Here is a 19,247-nt window from a genome sequence, read left to right as displayed (position 1 = left end):
TATACACTGTACATATATATTATTTTAAATGTCTAAGACTCACTTCTGATTAATAAATATATGTATGAATATCAAACTGGTCAGAAATCATGGATTTGTATGGAAAAACACTTGTGAAATGCAAAATACTTAGTTTAAGCCACTGGTTTAGTCATTTAAATTAGTTATCTATTTTAAATTTCCAAAACTTTAAAATTCACAACTTCCTCAGCTTTATTTTGAACCAGTTTGTAAAAATCGAGCAAGAAATAAGGAACTTATATGAGTTTTTCATCAGGAAGACACCTCACAGTCCATTGATCTTCATTCATTTTGGTGAGGCTCCTCAATGCATAACAGAGCTCCAGTATGTGCACGTCAAGTAGCTAGCAATGCGCTAGCCACGCCCAATCCAGTAATATACATTAATGTGGCCACTAAAACCGCAAAGTAATCTTAGCAAAACTAGTATAACTAAGTTAATTTTACAAATATTTAGGTAAAATTTGGTGTGTTAGTAGCTGGTGCTGATCCTGAACTTGAGGCAAAGTTTTTGTTTAAAACATGATTATTACAGAGAACTTTGTTAGCAAAATACCTTACCCTTGTACCGATTTTATAGGAATTTTCAGGAAACGTTGAATGTTCATCTACATTTGATTAACTTCTGATGGAAATGTAATTCAAGATGGCTGCCACAGCGCATCAACCTTTAATAAAACACCAAAATAGCTATAATTAAGTCAATTTTACAGACATTGTTCTAAAACTTGGTGTGGCTGTAGAATCATTTACAAAACATTTGATGCGAGAGCTTAGCTGAAATTTTTAGCTTTATAGTTGGAAACCAACCTGTATGATGAGCATCGTTCAGCTTTTTATTGCCAGCTTTTAAAATTCTGTTACTGGATACAAAAGTGGGTTAAATATTTAATCAAAGTAGCATTTCTTCAGCTAATAAATTCCATCTTCATTCACACATTACATGCCAAATTTTTAAACAAAGACTTTGCAAAGTACATTAAGGACAGAGGTGTGTAAAGTACTTGGAAAAAAATAACTAGGTAAAAGTGAAAATATCTCAACAAAAAATGACTTTGGTAAAAATGTAAAGCAATGTACACATTTTATTTTAAAGTCAATCTGCAAATTGCTTACTGTAACAAAGTAAAGGTACTTCATTACTATATACCATGACACTTGGCTACTACCRCAACACACTTAAACTCAGTATTTGTAAAAGATATTGGAGTTTTATCCATTTTGGAATGAAACTAAGCTTTTAGTTCAGTCATGACAAAAGACAAAGTGAGACAGATGGAGGGATTAGAGTTTACCTGCTCTGGACAGAAACAGAGACATGCCTCCCGACCCAGAGCCGGACTCCAGCACACAGTCCCCCTCCATCACATCCATCATCATCAGCATGGTGGCTGCATCCTGACAACAGAAGTCACTCATCAACATTTATGCTAAAACTGTTGAGTCTTTGAGATCTTCACACACTTCACCTTGGGGAATGTGATTGCAGGTCCTCTCTTCATGTGTAGCACATAGTCCTCCAGGCTGGCCCGACGGATGAAGATGGGAAAACCCTTGTTTGTCTTTCGGAAACAGTTTGCAGGCTGCCCGACTAGATCATCGTGCAGGATGATCCCCCGGCTGCTATGCAGATGGAAACTCTTCTGAAGCTGAAACATCTTGAAATCCATCTGATTTTTCTTTCGGTACTCAGCGACGAGCAGCTCCCCAAAACTCAGCATGGTCTCCCCCGGAAGAGAGGACATCACCTGCTTTTCCTCCAAAAGTGATGAAGCTGGTGTCTCCTCTGCTGCATGGTGGAGGTCTAGATGTTCCTCTTTAGTGACTCTGCCAGGTCCATTTTCCTGTTGTAAACAGTCTGAGTCTGATATCTGGACAGCTGCCTCTTCATTTGGTTCCTGCAGCTTCTCCTCTCTCAGCTGCATCTCCTCTGGACTCAGAGCATCCTTAGGCAGCAGGCTGCTGATCCTCTCCAGTGGAGACAGGGGTCGGCTTCTCCTGGACAGCAGACCCTGTCTGGATGTCAAACTGGTGCTCAGGCVTGAAGAATCACTGTCCTCATTGTCGTTAGACCTCACAGAAGATGTGCAAAAMGTTCTTGCAAGGGAACTCCTTTCACTCAGTTTTACAAGAATATCCCTGTTTCTGTTATGGATTTGTTTACATGTGCAAACTGCCACTAATCTTTCAATAAACAAAAACCTGAAGGGCACATGCACAAACATGACTTACAATAAACTGTTCAATCTGATGTATCTAGAAACTGAGGGGGACAAACATAAACACAAACATTATTAGCTTACAAATAATAGTTTAGTCAAAAAAATCATTAAACATTAATTTTATTCAACTTACACTCTTATAACTAATATTTCGTTCGTTCTGTGGTGTTTGTTGCAGCCAATAAATATACGGAGGTCCTTTTCGGAACGCATCATTAACAAGCACATGTGAATTACGTCATAAACAAGCGACTGGTGTAGTAAGTTAATTCTGTCTGCAGATGGCGACATCACCCCACAAAACGTATTTCTTACATCTTCTTGAACAAATATCAGTGAATTCTTTTTATTTGCATTCGTGCCTTATTTAACCAGAACGGTCCAAATTCTATTTAAAGTATCTTAAAAAGACAGTTAATTAATTATTGATTAACATGTGTTGACCTTGAAATGTTTTCTCAGGATATTTCAGGCTTTGAACATATTTGTAAGTAAATGTGTGTTTGCTTTAATTCAAAATATAAGAAAACTTTATTCTTGCATTTCAGAACTACTACTACTACTACTACTACTACTACTACTACTACTACTACTACTACTACTACTAATAATAATAATAATAATAATAATAATAATAATAATAATAATGCTCGGTTTTTAGCATACTCTTTTTAAATATATATTTTTAAACCTAAGTCAAAAAGGAAACTGCAGGCCTTCAGGATTCTACTTGTCTGGCAACCAATGGGAGGGCTGTGCGCCTGACGCTCGAATGCGCATGTCCCAACTGCACAGAGGGCCGCACGTGCGTACGTAGCAGACGCAAGCAGCGCTACAGAAATGGCGGCTGACGATGGCATTTCTTCGCTGCAGCTCCCCTGCGTTTTTTCTCCCAAATCACGACAGTACTTAGCTGTGTGCGCCCAGGATGGCAGACTCCGCATCTGGAACACGGACAGTAAAACACTTCATCAAGAATATGTGCCTTCAGCTCATCTGAGTGCCACCTGTACGTGTATATCCTGGGGACCATGCCGAACAGCGAAGGTACGTGTTAGCAAGCAGCTAACGAGGCCTGAGCAAACCACGCGTGTTTTTTATTCAGGGGCGCAGTTTTATAAAAAGTTAAAGACGCTTTGTTCGCGATAAATACGTCACGAAGTTAAACGACTCTGTTTTGTGTCATTAGGCACTCTTCATTTGGTCTCGATACAGTAGTTTGTCCACATTAGCGAGACGCACATGTTGGACCCACATGTGATAAAGAAATCACGCAGTGACCGAGTTTTCTGTTCCACGGCGGCGTACCTAAAACTGGACACAATGGAGTAAATTGAAACAATTCGTCGATTCATGTTGTTTTAAGTCGTTATTTTGTGTGTAGCTGGTATTTCTCTTGGCATCAGAAGCTATTAAATGTGTGGTGACTCTCCGAGGTCTACCTTGGTGATCAGTCTGAGACTTGGTAAGTTATGTTATTAAAACTATTGTAAATTCTAAAACGTGGCATTAAAGTTGTTTGCCGGCTGAACAAACCTAATATTTATTACTAGATTCACGTAATCAAACTGATAAGATAACTATTTATGTAAAGATTTTTGTGTAATTATTCATTAGCTAATTAATCTTTCACTGGCCTTGATGGAATACATTTTGTAGAAAATAATCGGTATAATATGGATCATGAAGAAAAAGCTACTGTAAATGTCAAGTTTCTGAAAAGAATTGAAAATACAAAAACGTCTTGAAACATGATGATTGTGATAAATCAGCTATTGTGAAATTTAAAATAAATCCGGGATTATTGCATTCAAAATTACTTAAACGTTAGTAATTTTTAAAACAAGATCGTTTTTATACATGCAGAGATCCAATTAAACAGCTGTATTCTTTTAGGGAAAATACTAATCTTCGAGGCCATTGGTTCCCAAAGTTAGGTTCAGGACTAAATTGAGTGTCAYAAAAAACAAAGATGAACACCTGAAATCACTTAAGATAAAATGAGTAAATAGGGGGAAAGTATTTGTTTGGGTTTGTTTGTGCTGTTATTAATTGGGCATGTTTGTGTAGTTCACAGGTATTTGCAGTTGCAAGTTTTTGGCATTTTTTTATGTGGAAGAAGTTAAAAATGTGAAGACCATTATGTTTTACCTGTTGTGTAAAGTTTAATTTGTTACATAGATTTATGTGTCTGCTGTTTTTTGTGGGGCTACTTTCATTACCCCAAGATGACAATTTGCAGTTATTTTATTATTTTATTTTTATTATTGTTTTTTACTTCTCAGTGGTTTACAGAGTTGTCATTGTCTTTGAAACAGTCCATGCATCACTTTTATTCTCTGACACTCCTGGGGGTAGAGTTAGAAGCAAAGAACTGCGTTAAAAATTTGAAAACCTACAGGCAAGCAGCTGTCCATGTTTTCCTGCTGCTTTAACGTCACAACTGTGTTTTGCAGGAGGGGCCTCAGAGGAAGAAGAGGAAATCAGAGGCAGCRCAGGTGGAGGGAAAGGCGGACCTGTTGGCGATGGGCACAGCAGCTGGTACTGTCCTCATCTACAGTACAGTGAAAGGAGCTCTACACTGTACCCTGGTGAGTTCGGGTCTCTGCTCACTTTAGACTACATCAGTTCTACTATATAATAACTTTAAAATAAAAGCAATTCAGGTTAAATTCACCAGTTTCCCATTTAAAAACGAGCTTTATAGTTTTATTAACATTGTTTTGTGTTCAACAGGATGGGGGTCATAGTGGAGGAGTGAATTGTGTCCACTGGCATCCTGAAGACAGCTTATTATACAGCGGCTCAGATGATACAAACATTGTRGAGTGGGACCTGCAGACAGGCAAAACACGGAGGTTAGTAACTAGTTATTTATCAAATTATAGGCAAGTTCAACTGAAGGAAATTAAACAAGACTATTAAAATCAAACAATGTGTGTATTTACTTTTAGAGTGGAGCCTGAAGTTAGATTTGCAACAGTTTCCTTCCTGTTTTGAGAGATTTTACTTTGTKTTGTAGCAGAGAGTTTTGCTTACATGTGCCACAATATTTCAATATTAACTCAGTTAAAACAGTCTGCCAATGATATTGCAATATAAWCACTTTCTGATCACATTAACATCTGCAAAGGTCGTATCCAAGGTGAAAATTAATTCATTTAAGATATGTGACGTATTCTTATCTYAATCTGATTAACATGTTTTGCTGAAGTTTTAGTGGTCTCTGATGACACTGTTTTACTGTACAGGTCATCATTTAAAGCRTTATTGATGGTACAGAGTACTGAAGCCGTTTACTGTTAAAACTGTTTTATAAGCTTCTCCCGGYGCAGTAAAAGCAACTTTCAGGAGCATCTAAAACRTCAAAGCTGTTACTTTATTGTTTGAACAACACTCAGGGGCTTTATTATTGCACTGTCAGCAGCTAAAATTCTGGACATTAATGTCACYATGACTCCTTTACTTGAAGTTAAATAAAACCTATTTGTTGTCCTTAAAATGTTGAGTGGCAAAATGTATCTCCAMAGTTTCAGGCTCTATTTATATCATTATGCTTTGATAGAATACAGTACATGGTCTTCTCTGATTGCTGCAAGAAACAATATGATCCTGTGAAAGGAGCTTTTTGAGTGCTCTCACAGCATCACGTATGCCTTTAATGTGATCACTGTGTTTTTATTGTCTGCAGTAAATGGAAAGCGGATCGTGCAGCAGTGACCAGTGTGTGTGTGAGTCCTGATGGTAAACTGCTGCTTTCAGCTGGAAAAATAATCAAGATGTGGGACTTGGATACCAAGGAGGTTTACAGGGTGAGTGTTGTGTCAGCTGATTTTTTATTTTATTTTTATGCAGACGTCTTGAATTTTATACAAGTTTTTCTTATAGGGTCTGTGCTGCGATGCAGTTTTAACATAAACAGCCAAATGTGTATTRAAGGTTTTTGGTCAGAACTGACTGTGAGGTGTTACTTTTCTCTTTCCAGAAATTCACAGGCCATTCAACAGCTGTGACGACCCTCTGCTTTGCCACCACGCGACCTCCTGACAGCAATGGCCTCTATTTCCTCTCTGGAGCTGCACACGATCGACTCCTCAGTGTKTGGTGAGTGGCTGCAGCCGGAGGCTTGTAACGATAAGCAATAAATCAATTAATCGCATGGTAAATTTTCATTTGCCTGGTTTTTCGTTTTCTTCGTGCCTCCCTCTTTTCTACTCCTTAGTGTAGGGAGGAGTGAGCTCTCACATCTGGAATTTGCCAGACGCGTGGTTAACCACTGTAGTAAGGCTGCTACGATTAGTCGACATAACTGATTAAAAAATTAGTCGACGTGGCATTTTAATATTTTAACATTGCACTGTTTACCCACATTTGTTCATTTGTAACTGCACTACAATGCATGAACTGCTGGAGGCAGAATCACTTCTATTGTCTGTGGTTGCATTGTTTACTTAAGAAGAAGCTCATAATAGCCTGCAAACTACAGGAGAAGAAAAAGAAGGCTGCAGTGAGCACATCAGAGATCAATAATAATGGCGGAACAGATGGACGATTGCATCAAGAGAAGAAAAAAGACTTAAACTTTCCAGAGTTGGCTACATTTTACTGTAAATCATCCAAAGAAAGTGAAGTGCCAACCATTCTGTGGCAGCACAGCAGCAGTGATTATATGATTATCAATAACATGTTGTTAGTTTCAGACAGTTAGCTTGTTGATGCCTCATCAAACTTATTTCAGTGACTGACCACTTCGTGCTGTAGCCACCTAGTAACCTAACCTTTGGTTAGTAATAGTAACCTAACCTTTGGTTAGTAATAGTAACCTAACCTTTGGTTAGTAATAGTAACCTAACCTTTGGTTAGTAATAGTAACCTAACTTTTGGTTAGTAATAGTAACCTAACCTAGAAAACTATGAGTATGAAGCGGATGCAATCAGTTATGCTAACGCTCGCTAAAGCATTAAGTGCCATCATAGTAACTCCCTGAATTATAGCAATAATTCATCTTAGTTTATCTTCTCCCATTGTTTGATGGTGCTGAAGCCTCATAACATTTTGGATTGCCAGATCCAACAAGATTTTAGATGGGATTGATTATTTTCTTCTTTTTTTTTTTAACCCGAATGTCCCGTTAACCAAAGTTATTGTTTAGTTTATTTTGAACTTGCAAAGCTGCAACAAGGCATGTTAACAAGCCCTCATGATGGGCAGAAACTGATATTTTGAGTGACTTGCACATTAACTGTTTAAAACTGTTTGTATTATATATAAAATTATATTTTTATTATGTTTATGTATTATTGTTAAAATACATCTTGGATAGAGGTGCGTAGTGATGTTGCAGCTTCACCAGCTGTTGTGTGTTTTAACCACACAGTCCAGGTCGGTTAATAACTTTTTTTTTTACGTTTGTAAATTTCATAAACTTCTTTAAGCTTAGGAACCGTTCCATAATTTCTGAGACAAAACATCATCCCCAAAATTTGTTATTAGGACAGGCCAGGCTTAAAGTGTGCCATATGTGGATAAAGTTTCAGTAAATTTCAGGGAAATGCATTTTTCTTGGAATGCTTTAATTTTGGCTTAGTTGTTTAAAGTACATTGTTGCGCTGCATGTTCCTGTTACTAAAACACAGTTCTTACTGTAGGCAAGTTCGAGAGGATGGAAAGGACAAAAACTCTGTAGTTTCCTTCACGCTGACAGATGAGCCACAACACATCGACCTGGTCACATCCAGCAGCAAGGAAGAGGTCAGAACAGTGGCTTAATATTCTCTTCTGATGTTAATTTGATTGTTTGTGTTAGAAATCAACTTCAATCTGAGCTGACTTCAAGTTGAAAGACTTGCTGTTTGTTAAAATGTGACTCCATTCAGTACGATGACGCTGTTATTAAATGATGTGTTTTATATTTGGGAATGTTTGTTTCTTCACAGGCGGTGAGGCTGGCGGTGGTGTGTAAAGATGGACAGTTACATCTGTTTGAGCACTTTTTAAACGGGTATGGCCCTGAACTACTCAGTACAACATCCTTTACTTCAGAGATTTTCCCGTACAAATAAAAAATAAATAAAAAAAACAGATGTTTTCATTTTTTGGTTTGTACAATTTATTAAAATTCTGAATGTTCACAAGTTAAATATCGTAAAGTTCTTTTGAACTGCAGTGAATATTTTCCAGGATGTTGTTTATTAATTTCACAACTTTAAAAAAGGCTTTCACTCATAACGTCCTCGGCCTGTCTTCATTGTATCGTTTATTTCTGTAGTAAATTGGTTACATTTTAAACATGAGAACTTCTTTTAAAGCATACAGCCTGTATCTATTAGGTGTAAATTAAACAATAACTGGGAAATAATAATCTAATAATACACATGCAGTAAACCTGTTTGAATCAGAGCAAATCCAAATTGTCAATGAAAATATGAGTAGTAACTGATAGAAACTTATATCAATGCAGGCCGTGTAAGAAGCCCTTGTCACCCTCGTGTACGGTGCAGATGTCCAACACAAAGGAGTCCCCGATGCCGATCCCACTGCTGGCAGCTGCGCTCGAAGCCGAAACTCGCTCTGTGATGCTCGCTTATGGCAACCATCTACAGCCGGTGATGGAGAGAGTGGTGAGTAGACACAATAACTTGTTTTGCTTGCATTAGGGTGTGTTTGTACCCTTTAAAACACGTTTTGAAACAGTCCTGATGCATCTCAGTAATCCAAGTAAAAAAATCAAAAAGAAAAAAATTGTATAGGTCTTCTGGACGGGTTCTTCTCTAATGAAACGTTTCGTCTCTCCTCCAAGAGACTTCTTCTCATATTTGCGTTTTGACTCCCACCACCCACTGGAACACAAGTTAGGAGTGATCAGGACTCTGTACCACAGAGCAGACAGTGTCCCTACAAACCCAGGAGCCAGGGAGAAAGAGAAATCACACACACAACAGGCCCTGGAGCAGTGTGGTTATCCTGACTGGGCTTTCCTGAAAGCAGACAGKAAACACAGACAGGACTCCATGCAACCTTCAGGTGAAAATGAAGACCCCAAACCCAGACCCAAACCAGTCGATATTCCGTATGTTGCGGGTGTTTCGGAGAAACTGAGACGTTTATTTTCTAAACATGATGTCCCAGTGGCTTTCAAACCCCAAAACACATTACGGCAAAGGCTGGTTCACCCCAAAGATCCGGTGCCCCGGCACAAACAGAACAATGTTGTATATGCTGTTAAGTTCCAGGAGGACTGCRACCAGTTATACATCGGGGAAACAAAGCAGCCACTGTTCAAAAGAATGTCCCAACACAGACGAGCTAATTCTAATGGCCAGAACTCTGCAGTTTTCACTCATTTACAGGTCAGCGGTCACTCTTTCAGAGATGAGGATGTTCTCATTCTTGATAGAGAGGAACGTTGGTTTGAGAGAGGAGTAAAAGAAGCCATTTTTGTGAAGAAAGACCGTCCATCATTAAACAGAGGTGGAGGCCTCCGTTTTCAGTTGTCCCCCTCCTACAGTGCTGCTATTGGCAGTATCACTCCACCCCGTTAACAATAGGTGTTAATTAGGTGTCAACGATAGCCATGTGATGTGAGTATCAGTCACATGGAGGCAGTGCTTAAAAGACTGAAGAAGTCTCTTGGAGAAGAGACAAAACGTTTCATTAGAGAAGAACCCGTTCAGAAGACCTATACAATTTTTTTCTTTTTGACGTTTTGAAACAGACTTTAAACTACATTTTGCAATGATTTTAAGTGATTTATTTTCTAAGAACTGAACAGAAATGATGTAGTATTTAAACATTTACAAATTTATTTGTATTTTCCATAGAAATCTTGTCTTTAACATCAGATTTACTGATTTACCTTCTTTCCTGGCTTTCATAGGAAGTCAACACAGCAGAGAGACACGTTTGCTTGACCCGAGACATAAAGACCAGCTTGTCCGTCTCGATGGAAACCACAGTCTCCAAGGTATCAAGGCTCCATTTTTCTTAACTACAAGTCACTAAGACTGATGCTCATTGCAAAATAGTTTAGGCAGTTTGATAATCCACGTGCAGAACCTGACAAAAATGAAACTTCTCTTGGGATTATCRCCTCCAGGTGAAAACTCCAATCATCGGTGCCAACAGCAAAGTTTTGGTTCCAGGACTTCCTGGGCACCAAGCTCCAGTGAAGAGTGGCTCACAAGGAAAAGGAGTGGAAAAGAGGAAAAAAGATACAAACACCAAAGAGGTAGATCTTGGCTATAGATGACAATCTATTATTTATTACTATTTCTTCTTCTCTTTTGGTTTTCAGTGAGGAAAAAATTCCCACTTGGTTTAATTTTCTCTCTGCAGATGTCCATAGCCGAGCGACTTGGTGAAATGGATTTGACTTCTGTTTCCAGTCAGAAAGAAGCTGCTAAAGTAGAGGCCTCATTACAGACGGACAACTTTGCAGTTCTGCTGGTGCAGGGTCTGGAGAGTAACGACGCAGAAATCCTAAATGTAAAGACCTTTTCTCCCTGGAGTTTAAGCTCTGCAACTGAAAAACTTGCTTATTTTGCATTAACCTGTGTATTATTGGAAAGTTTTCRGGTTTTAGTTCTACTCTCAGTGCAGGTTTTAAGAGTTTTAGAAATTGAACGGATGCATCAATGTTTGTCTTTAATGATGTAATTATTAGAATTTAATACATACTGTTTGTTTTCTTCTGCAGAAAGTTTTACAAACTCGTAAAGAAATTTTAATAAAAACGACGGTTGCTCGATTGCCTCTCCCTTCTGTTTTGCCATTAGTCGAAGAGGTAAGTTTCACACAAACTTAAAGAAATCAGATATTTCTTTAAAGATGCACTAAAATGCACATTTTTTGTTGCTTCTTTACAGCAACTTATGATGCTTTTAGCTGAAGCTCTTAATCCTTTTATCTCATTCATAGCTCACAAAGAGGCTCCAAGGGCATCCTGTTGCGTAAGTTTGAGCTAAAGGTTTAATTTGCTAAAGTTCACTTTAGTTTTTTTAATCTTTAGCACAAAAACAAAGCTTTGTTTGACATGATGTACATTTGTTCTTTCCTGCAGAGCATTTCAAATGTTGAAGTGGCTGAAGGCCATCCTCATGCACCACACATCATACCTGGCATCGGTGAGTTCATCAGCCTCTGTCACTCTCTGCCTGCACTCAGGATGTAAAGCCCTCAAGAGCTTTAACATCTGRCACCTGGGACTCTGCTTCATCTAAATTGTGCATGGTTTGTAATTCACTGTTGGATCTGTTCTCCTTCAGAACTGAAAAYTAAGGATGTCCTGATCAGATACTCRGTATCAGTATCGGTGGCTGATATGGCCATTTTTTGAAAATCGGCTAGAATCGGATTTAGTCATCTGATCRGGCCGATCCAGTTTTCACATCATGCTTTACAACTGCCATTAAGAAGTCAAGACGCACATGAGTATGCAACCATGTCCACAGTGTGGGAACACTTTTCAATGGAAAACAACGATGCTGAAACTGCATCTTGCAAAATCTGCAAACTGGAGGTTTCTCATGGTGGGAACAGCAGGGCTCGCTTTAATACTACCAACCTGGATCGGTATCGGAAAGACTAATCATTAAAAAAATCGGATTGTATCGGAAGCCAAAAAATCTGGATAGGGGCATCCCTACTGAAAAGTAGGTATGGATCGGCATCCACACATCCACGTTTTTTCACTTCAAATCTGATACCTGAATCGCCAAATTAATATCATCAGCATTATTATTATTGTTATTGTTAATAGTTATTTAATATTACCCTTGTTAATTTTATATAACTTGTAAAGCATATAAAAAGTAATATGTTAAATATGTTAACAAAAATAAACCATCATTCACCATAAACAGGTGCAGTTTTTTCACATTAAAAAAAAAATCGCCTCATTGTTTGATCCAAACACTAAACACTAAAACTGACTAAATGCTAAACACATGAAACTACACCCTAATTATAAAATCCAAATACGCTAAATGTTACAAATCTCATTACTCACTCCCTCACTCATTGTCTTGGTTTAGGAAATCCATTCCATGGTTTGCAGCTGGCCAGGTATCACTCCTTGAGTCATTTCAGCAGAAATTAAAGCACAGAAATGGCAAAATCTCCCCACGTTGGATCGGAAAATTCTGAGCCGTAGATTATGTTTGTATCAGAGCCCAGTACTGAATTGGATCGGCCCCATCCCTACTGAAAACTGTTCTATTATACTTAATTAAATGCTTTGATTGCATCCTTCTACCACACAGTGTCATTTTATCCATTCTGTAATATTACCGTTAAGTCAGATATTGTGTTTTGTCATGSTGGAAGTCTGTTGATCGTGTTGTCTTGTTTGTGTTTTCACCTTCCATCTGTTTACCAGCTGCCTGACCTGGTTACCCAGCTGGGAGTCCTTTATCACATGATCGAGAGCCGGGTGAAGATGTTCCACAAACTGACAAAGCTGCACGGGAAACTCCATCTCATAATGACACAGGCAGGTGGCATCATCAWTACCTTCTAAGTATCTAAATGAGTGCATCCTCTCAGTGGTGAAGGGTTAGATGGATGTCAGGAAGTGCTTACATACCCTCTGTTTGCACTCCTAATGTGCACTTGGAACTCTAAAAACAAGCACTGAAGCCACCTCTGTGGGCTCAGATGGCATTTGGAGATATTTAAATCTAAATAAATAGTCCTCTAAGTATTCAGGGTTTTAGTATTTCCACTCGACACTGATCATTCGTGAAAAAATTTAAACCTTGTGTTTTCTTGATGTCTGACCTGTTTGATGCTGGCATCAAATCCTCAACTCTTCTCAGTTGTGCCAGCTCAGTGGATGTGGGATTATTCCTGAGACTTTGGGAGTGTGGATGTGGAGCATTATATGTCTGAAATGCTGTCCTGCTCCAGGGTTTTCCTGAGCTGTTTTTTTTTTGTTGTGAACAACTGGTTTTAGCTGTTCTTCAATCTGGATTAGTAATAAGGAGGATGTGTACCTGCTGTAGCACATCCAGAGCTGCACTGGCTATAAAAATATTCACTGTAGTTCTGATGTTATCTCTCCCAACTCCTTCCCATTTTGTAACCATAATGTAACCTTTTTCTGTTCTTTGTATTTTCAAATCTGTTTATATAAACTGCAAGAGTTTTTCTATGCAAATTTATTATACTTTTTTTTTAACCACAACTTTTTTCATTTAGAAGTGAGTCATGCTTGTAAACAAAACAGTGCTTTATAAAAGTGACATTAGAAGCTCTGTGCGTGTTTTTGCCTTACTACTACACAGAATTACATATCTGAATCTGAAATACTCAATACTTTATTTCATTAGAACTTTTAATTTTAACAATGTACGACAGCATTTTTATCTAGCTTTAYAATTTTAACGTTATCTTATTGACAGGGTTCCCACAGGTCCTTAAAATCCTTGAAWGTTTGTGAATTTGAAAGATTTCAAGGCCCTGGAAAGTTTGTGAAAACAGCCAAAAATTACACTTGTCCTTGAAAGTCCTTGACTTTGATGTTTACCTTGTGTGGGAACCCTGTATTGATATGGAGCTTCACTTATGCCAGGTTCATACAGCAGATTTTTTTGCCCAATTTCCCTTTTCTGACAATGTTAAGGCTGGTTTGTACTTCAAGTCGCACATCTTGTCCCCCTGCTGAGTGACAAAAAATTGCGTAACTTCCATCTGCTCTCCTGATGCTATCCCCCAGTGACAGCCGTCATGTACGTTGCCCTAAGTCAGAACTGAGAWGCGGATCTTACGGCTCAGATCGTGTGATTGGTTAAAACGTTGTGGGTGTGTTTGTTCACGAGGAGCAACACGGCGCCGAGCTGCTCTTCCTTCTTCTGGAAGAGCWGCTAGTTTGATCCTATTGAACGTGAGCATGCAGCTGATGTTCTCCACCGTTAACAAAAAAAGTTTTTCCTTTGCGGACTCTTCACCCAACACAACACTGATCAGTGGAAACTTTTTTGACAGTTCAGAGGGAATGTGAAGTAGGCTTCAGAGTGAGGAGGATGTTAGGACCTCTGACCTCAAATCAGGAACATTGAACATGATTGTCTTGTCCTGATATCCCAACGTGTGGTGTTCACCTGAGGACCAACRAGCTTGCAGCCCGTTGAATGKGACGTGTGGCCAATCAGAAAGCAGCACGGAGGAGAATTGCAACAACTGCACTGGTGCATCAGAAAATCCAGTGGACATCAGAAACRTCTTTTTGTTTTTTCCTCTGTTAAAAATAATCCACAAACTGCCACCACTRCTKCTTCCTCTTCTGCCATGTTTATTTACTCAGAATTCACGTTTGATCTCGAGAGGTCTCGCGAGATTTCCTGTCTGACATCTGAGTGTTGATGTGTTGTCTTTTGTCATGTAGCTGTACACCACACACTGTAGGACCAAACCTGTTATATCTGATTTTTATAAATTATTGTCGCATGTGAGGTCTCTTCATTTCTGAAAATCAGCTGACARATTTTAAAGCTTTCCATATGAGCCAGGCTTTAATTAGTTTAAGTTAAAATCAGAAGAATTAWTGTGTTGAACCATGTTTTATTGTGACAATCTTTGATTCTTCCACTAGGTGGCGACAAGTGACAGCAGCAACGTGCTCTCTGATGTTGACCACACAGCTAAACTGGTGTATGAAGAGGGTAAGTGTTGGTGTTTCCTCTCAAGTCCCTGTAATCTCAACCCAGTCTGTTTCCCAACATGTTTTTATTTATTTTTTCTTTTAACACGTTCCTTCCTGCTGCCGGCACAGTTCCTTACACATAAAGTTTTCATGTTGTCAGCATCACAGCCCCGGTCAGCGGTGCAGTTCAGTCAGTGAGCAGAGGGAGTAAAGTGGGTGTCTGATGGAAACAAAACAAGAATCTTGTTTCAGACTCAGAATCTGCTGCTCTGCATCAGTTTTAAAGATCTGACCAGTGTTTTCTCATCATTCTGACTTGAGGTCGTCATCTTCCCGTCGACCTCTAGTCGGCTGGTCTTTTGATGACGCGCTGAATTAAGTTTTACGAAGACCGTCTCGCCCATCACGCAGTCGCTCTTGGTGATGCGCCACACGCAAACACGGCTCCTGTTGCCTGGCAACCTGACCAGCAGAGTTCCGATCCTACCCTCTGAGCGGCGCAACAAAGCTCTGTTCTGTTCCCTCTCATTTCTCATTACCGTACTGTATGAAACACTTTATTGAACCATAAAGAAAATTGGCTTTCGTGAAATAATTAACCTGCGTCTTGAGTTCCAATACGACTGCCAGCGGGCCAGGATGTGAGGCAGCATCGAACAAAAAAAAAAACGTCAATGAAAGAAGCTGATGAGCAGGAAGAGGAAGTACTTTTTCTTTTCTTTTTGTGTGAATCTTTAGTGGATGCTGCTGCTGTGGGTTTACTGTAAGTTCAGTGTGGAAATCTGACAGGAAGCTTCAAGCTTGTCTGACTAGTTGGCAAATCACAATTTGACAGTTTGCACCGTAAAAAGTTATAGTAAAGTTACTGTGAGAGTTTATATTTGTAATTCACCCTGAACTGAGGTGAGTGGCTTTAAACAATGCGCAAAGGTTTATGGATGAAACAGTTTTATTTAAAATTAGGCAGAGTTTGAAAGTTAGGTGCGACACAGGATTAGGCTGAATGTTTAGCTCCCTTGAACTCCATCTAAACATCTGCACACACACCCTAAAAATGGCCGTTTTTTTTTTTTTTTTTTTGGTTCAGCACAGGAATCTCAGAGAGCAAGAAGCTTTTTACTGGAAGACTGGGCAAAAATCCATCAAACGTCAACAGAAAGACTTTTAGAACAGCTTGTCCACTTTTGGTAACAGCCATTTGTCAAAGTGGGTGTTGAGCATGCCGAGTGCTCAGCAGGTGCCTTTAAGACCACTTTTTCCCTACAGAAAATACCCTCAAAAACCAAAACCATTCAGACAATTTTCTCCTCCTAACTGTGTGCTTTAGAAAATCAACAAACATTTACACATGAACCGGTCACTGACTATTAAAAACCATTTGAATTGTTTTTTGGTTTTTTTGCTCTAATTTTACATCTTGAAACGTGAGAGGAAGTTACTGCTCCTATCTYACCTGCATTTAAATGTTTAGATGTTTTTGATATCCCTCCATCTGTTTCCAAAACTTATTTTCCACTAAAACGACAGCGACAAGTTTTTAAAAGCTTCTCAGGAATAAAAGCTGCCGCTGAAATTTTGACTGAATCAGCAATAAATAGTTGACTCCGTCTTCAGTCSTACATGGAAACACTGTGGAGGAAGCTGTAAATTAGTCTTACATGTTTTRCTGCTTGTAGTTTTTGTTTTTGTCATGCAATGTTTGAAATCTTTGTACAGTTTTGCAGTAATAATASCAGGCTCAGTTTGACCCCGATTTTTTTTTCTGCACTGCGTTAACGTTTTGGGGCAGAAAAAGCTACAGTTAAAGCTTTCTGTTATCCTTGTTATATTTTCTTTTTATGTTTGTCATGACGTGAACAGACATCTGTTTTAGTAAATTCTGTCTCAGACTGGTCGGTCAGTGTGCTGGTAGCAGAAATGAGACATGCTCATCAAATCACTCTGTTGCCTCCACTCCCTGCTCTGCACAGTCAGTGTTTTCATAACCAAATGGCTCTGCTGTATTGAAATGCAAATTTCTCTCTGCATCTGTATAAAATGTGAACAGAAGTAGAGCTTTTTTTCTGTTTTCTTCTATTGAGAGAGGACTTGTTTTTGAACAAATGAAATGAAAACCATTTAGCCGCTGAGGGATTCATTTTCCTTTGTTTGCCCTTTGCAGAATCATCTGACGAAGATGAGGCCTCTGGTGATGAAGCTCTTCCTGATGATGAGTCTGATGTAAGTTTAACTGAAACTGTTAATAAGAGAATTTTATAAAAGGAAATGAGAAACTGCTTTTTCTCTTTTGTTTCTGAGATTCACACCAAGCTGTTTTTACTTTGTCTTTTTCAGCATTGGGAGGAGGAGGAGGAGATGGAGGATAAAGACGAAGATGGGGATCCAGACAGAACGGAACCCAAAGCAAATGGAGACGAAGACATGGAACATGAAAATGAGAGTGAAGAAGAATGAGAACAAGGCGATGTCAGTTATACATAAAAAAATGGACCTTGAAAGAGTTATATATACTTTCATTTTATTTTCAGACTTTTGATTTTATTATCAGCTTTTACAAGTCAAGTCAAGGGACACATTTGAAGCAAAGCTTGGTGAGGCTCCTGCCTCAAGATATCAAACGTGGTCTTCTCATCTGAGCAACATCCTGCAAAAATAAAATCTGTGCAAGTTTTCGGTCTTTTAGTCCAACATGCATTCCAGTTCCACATCCTGACCAGTCTGTGTAATAAAAAAAAAAAACAGTCCAACATCTTATTTGTTCTGTTTGGCCACACGTTTTCTGCATTCCAAATTTTGTGTCATGGTGTAATTACATAGACTTGTAGCAGATTGTTTGTCCAGCTTCATGTTAGTGACTGATTGGTTTATTCTGGTTAAACTCTGTGGGCCATCGGGAGCAGTGGATGCAGACTCGGTACTGGTGTGGAGTTGGGATGGAGACTCGAACCCTGGATGTTTGTTTTACTGAAGACCAGAGATCTTCCCACATCATGTAAATCTGTATGTACAGTGAAGTGTTTGTATGAGCTCTTCCCTCTACAGAAAAATTTGGAATTAAAAAAAATTCCTGTGAAGTCTCATGAATGTTTTTATTGTTTTTTTAATTTGTCATTGAGTAATGACGCTTGAAAACTTTTCAGGTGAGTCAGTCAGTAACCAAGACAAACTCATTCTCACCCATTAGTTTGAAATWTAATCTTTCATAATGAGCAGTTTTTTTTAATGCCTGCTTCTGAAAAATGATTTTCCAAGAAGTAAAAGTAGCTGAATAAAATTGGTTAAATTAGTTTTGTTCTGTGTGTGTGTGTACCACAACTTTAAAAATATTATACAAGGGGTCAGACAAGGTTCATTTTTTCTTTCACAATACAGTGTGTGTGTGTGTGTGTGTGTACCACAACTTTAAAAATATTATACAAGGGGTCAGACAAGGTTCATTTTTTCTTTCACAATACAGTGAAAAAGACCTGTGCAAAACACTGAGATGTAGGTCACATTTGAAAACCTTCAGTATAAAAGTTTTTTGGCACAATTTGGAGCCTGTGTCAAAACGTATTTGAGATGGTTCTGTCATCAAATTCAAAATGACCTTTCTCACACCCCCATCCCAGGAAAAGGTACAATTTCTTAGTAACATTTAATWTGTTCCATTGTGCTTTAAATATTAGACAGAGATTATTGCATTCTGCCATTATCTTTTGCATAACGTTTCATATTTTGGTACATTTTAGATGTGAGTGTTAGAAGGGTTTTGACATGTCCTACTTATGAGAGGCCCTTTAGTCCATGTGAGAGTTTGATAGTATGTATGAGAGGGTTTGATAGTACATGTGAGAGCAAGTTTGAATTATGGCCTAAAGGGCCTCTCATACCTACAGGTTCATTTGTGGTCACAGTGTTTTAAATGTATTTTTTTTTTGTGTGTGCTCTGGTTTTCTATCACCCTTCCATGTCTTTAGATTTCTCTGTGTCCACACTATCCTTTAAGTGCTCAGATAAAGTAACAGAGTTTAATTTGGAAGATGGAGTGAATTTATGATGTTTGAAGTTGGCTGGGTTGGTGTGGGGGAGTCGGGTTCTGTGCTGCAGCATCACTTTATGATTTAGGCCAACAAGACAGGTAGGACGTGTGAATCGTGTCTCAAAGTGCTTCTCTTGTCTTAGTTGTTTTGAACGCTGAAGGAGGACAATCCATCATGTGCTCGCCTGGTGGTTTTTGTTCTTCTCTGCAGGAGGTCGGCCTGCATACCAAACATATCAGGCCCATAAACAAATCCTTCGGGGAAAGTGCAGTCCTGTCATGGGTTTGATGAAGCTCAAATCATCCATCTTCTTCAAAAGAAGWGAAAAGTTGACTTCATGC

At 38.8% G+C, this 19,247-nt stretch overlaps 2 protein-coding genes across 2 annotated transcripts; one reads left to right on the top strand and one right to left on the bottom strand.

Moving 5' to 3' along the window:
* Positions 1–1,316: 1,316 nt before the first annotated feature.
* LOC106518562 (tRNA (adenine(58)-N(1))-methyltransferase, mitochondrial) lies at positions 1,317–2,635 on the bottom strand (the record flags this gene model as incomplete). The annotated part of the gene is given in 3 exon segments (XM_014009904.1): positions 1,317–1,419; positions 1,491–2,284; positions 2,377–2,635. Coding segments are annotated over 2 exon segments (859 nt in total), but the record flags the coding sequence as incomplete, so codon positions are not given.
* Positions 2,636–3,036: 401 nt separating this feature from the next.
* Positions 3,037–17,964, top strand: wdr43 (WD repeat domain 43). Its single transcript, XM_014009895.1, has 18 exons — positions 3,037–3,290; positions 4,700–4,834; positions 4,980–5,101; positions 5,935–6,055; positions 6,229–6,347; positions 7,893–7,995; positions 8,181–8,245; positions 8,705–8,864; positions 10,121–10,207; positions 10,340–10,471; positions 10,579–10,728; positions 10,940–11,026; positions 11,161–11,192; positions 11,303–11,366; positions 12,620–12,733; positions 14,834–14,903; positions 17,046–17,104; positions 17,219–17,964. Exons 1-18 carry the CDS (start codon positions 3,084–3,086, stop codon positions 17,336–17,338), a joined length of 1,947 nt encoding a protein of 648 aa, XP_013865349.1. The 5' UTR covers positions 3,037–3,083; the 3' UTR covers positions 17,339–17,964.
* Positions 17,965–19,247: the final 1,283 nt, after the last annotated feature.

This window comes from Austrofundulus limnaeus, unplaced genomic scaffold (assembly GCF_001266775.1).
Source record: "Austrofundulus limnaeus strain Quisiro unplaced genomic scaffold, Austrofundulus_limnaeus-1.0 Scaffold2, whole genome shotgun sequence".
In the NCBI taxonomy this organism is placed as follows: domain Eukaryota; kingdom Metazoa; phylum Chordata; class Actinopteri; order Cyprinodontiformes; family Rivulidae; genus Austrofundulus; species Austrofundulus limnaeus.
Note: the sequence above shows the minus strand (reverse complement) of the source record. Positions and strands in the feature narration are given on the sequence as shown.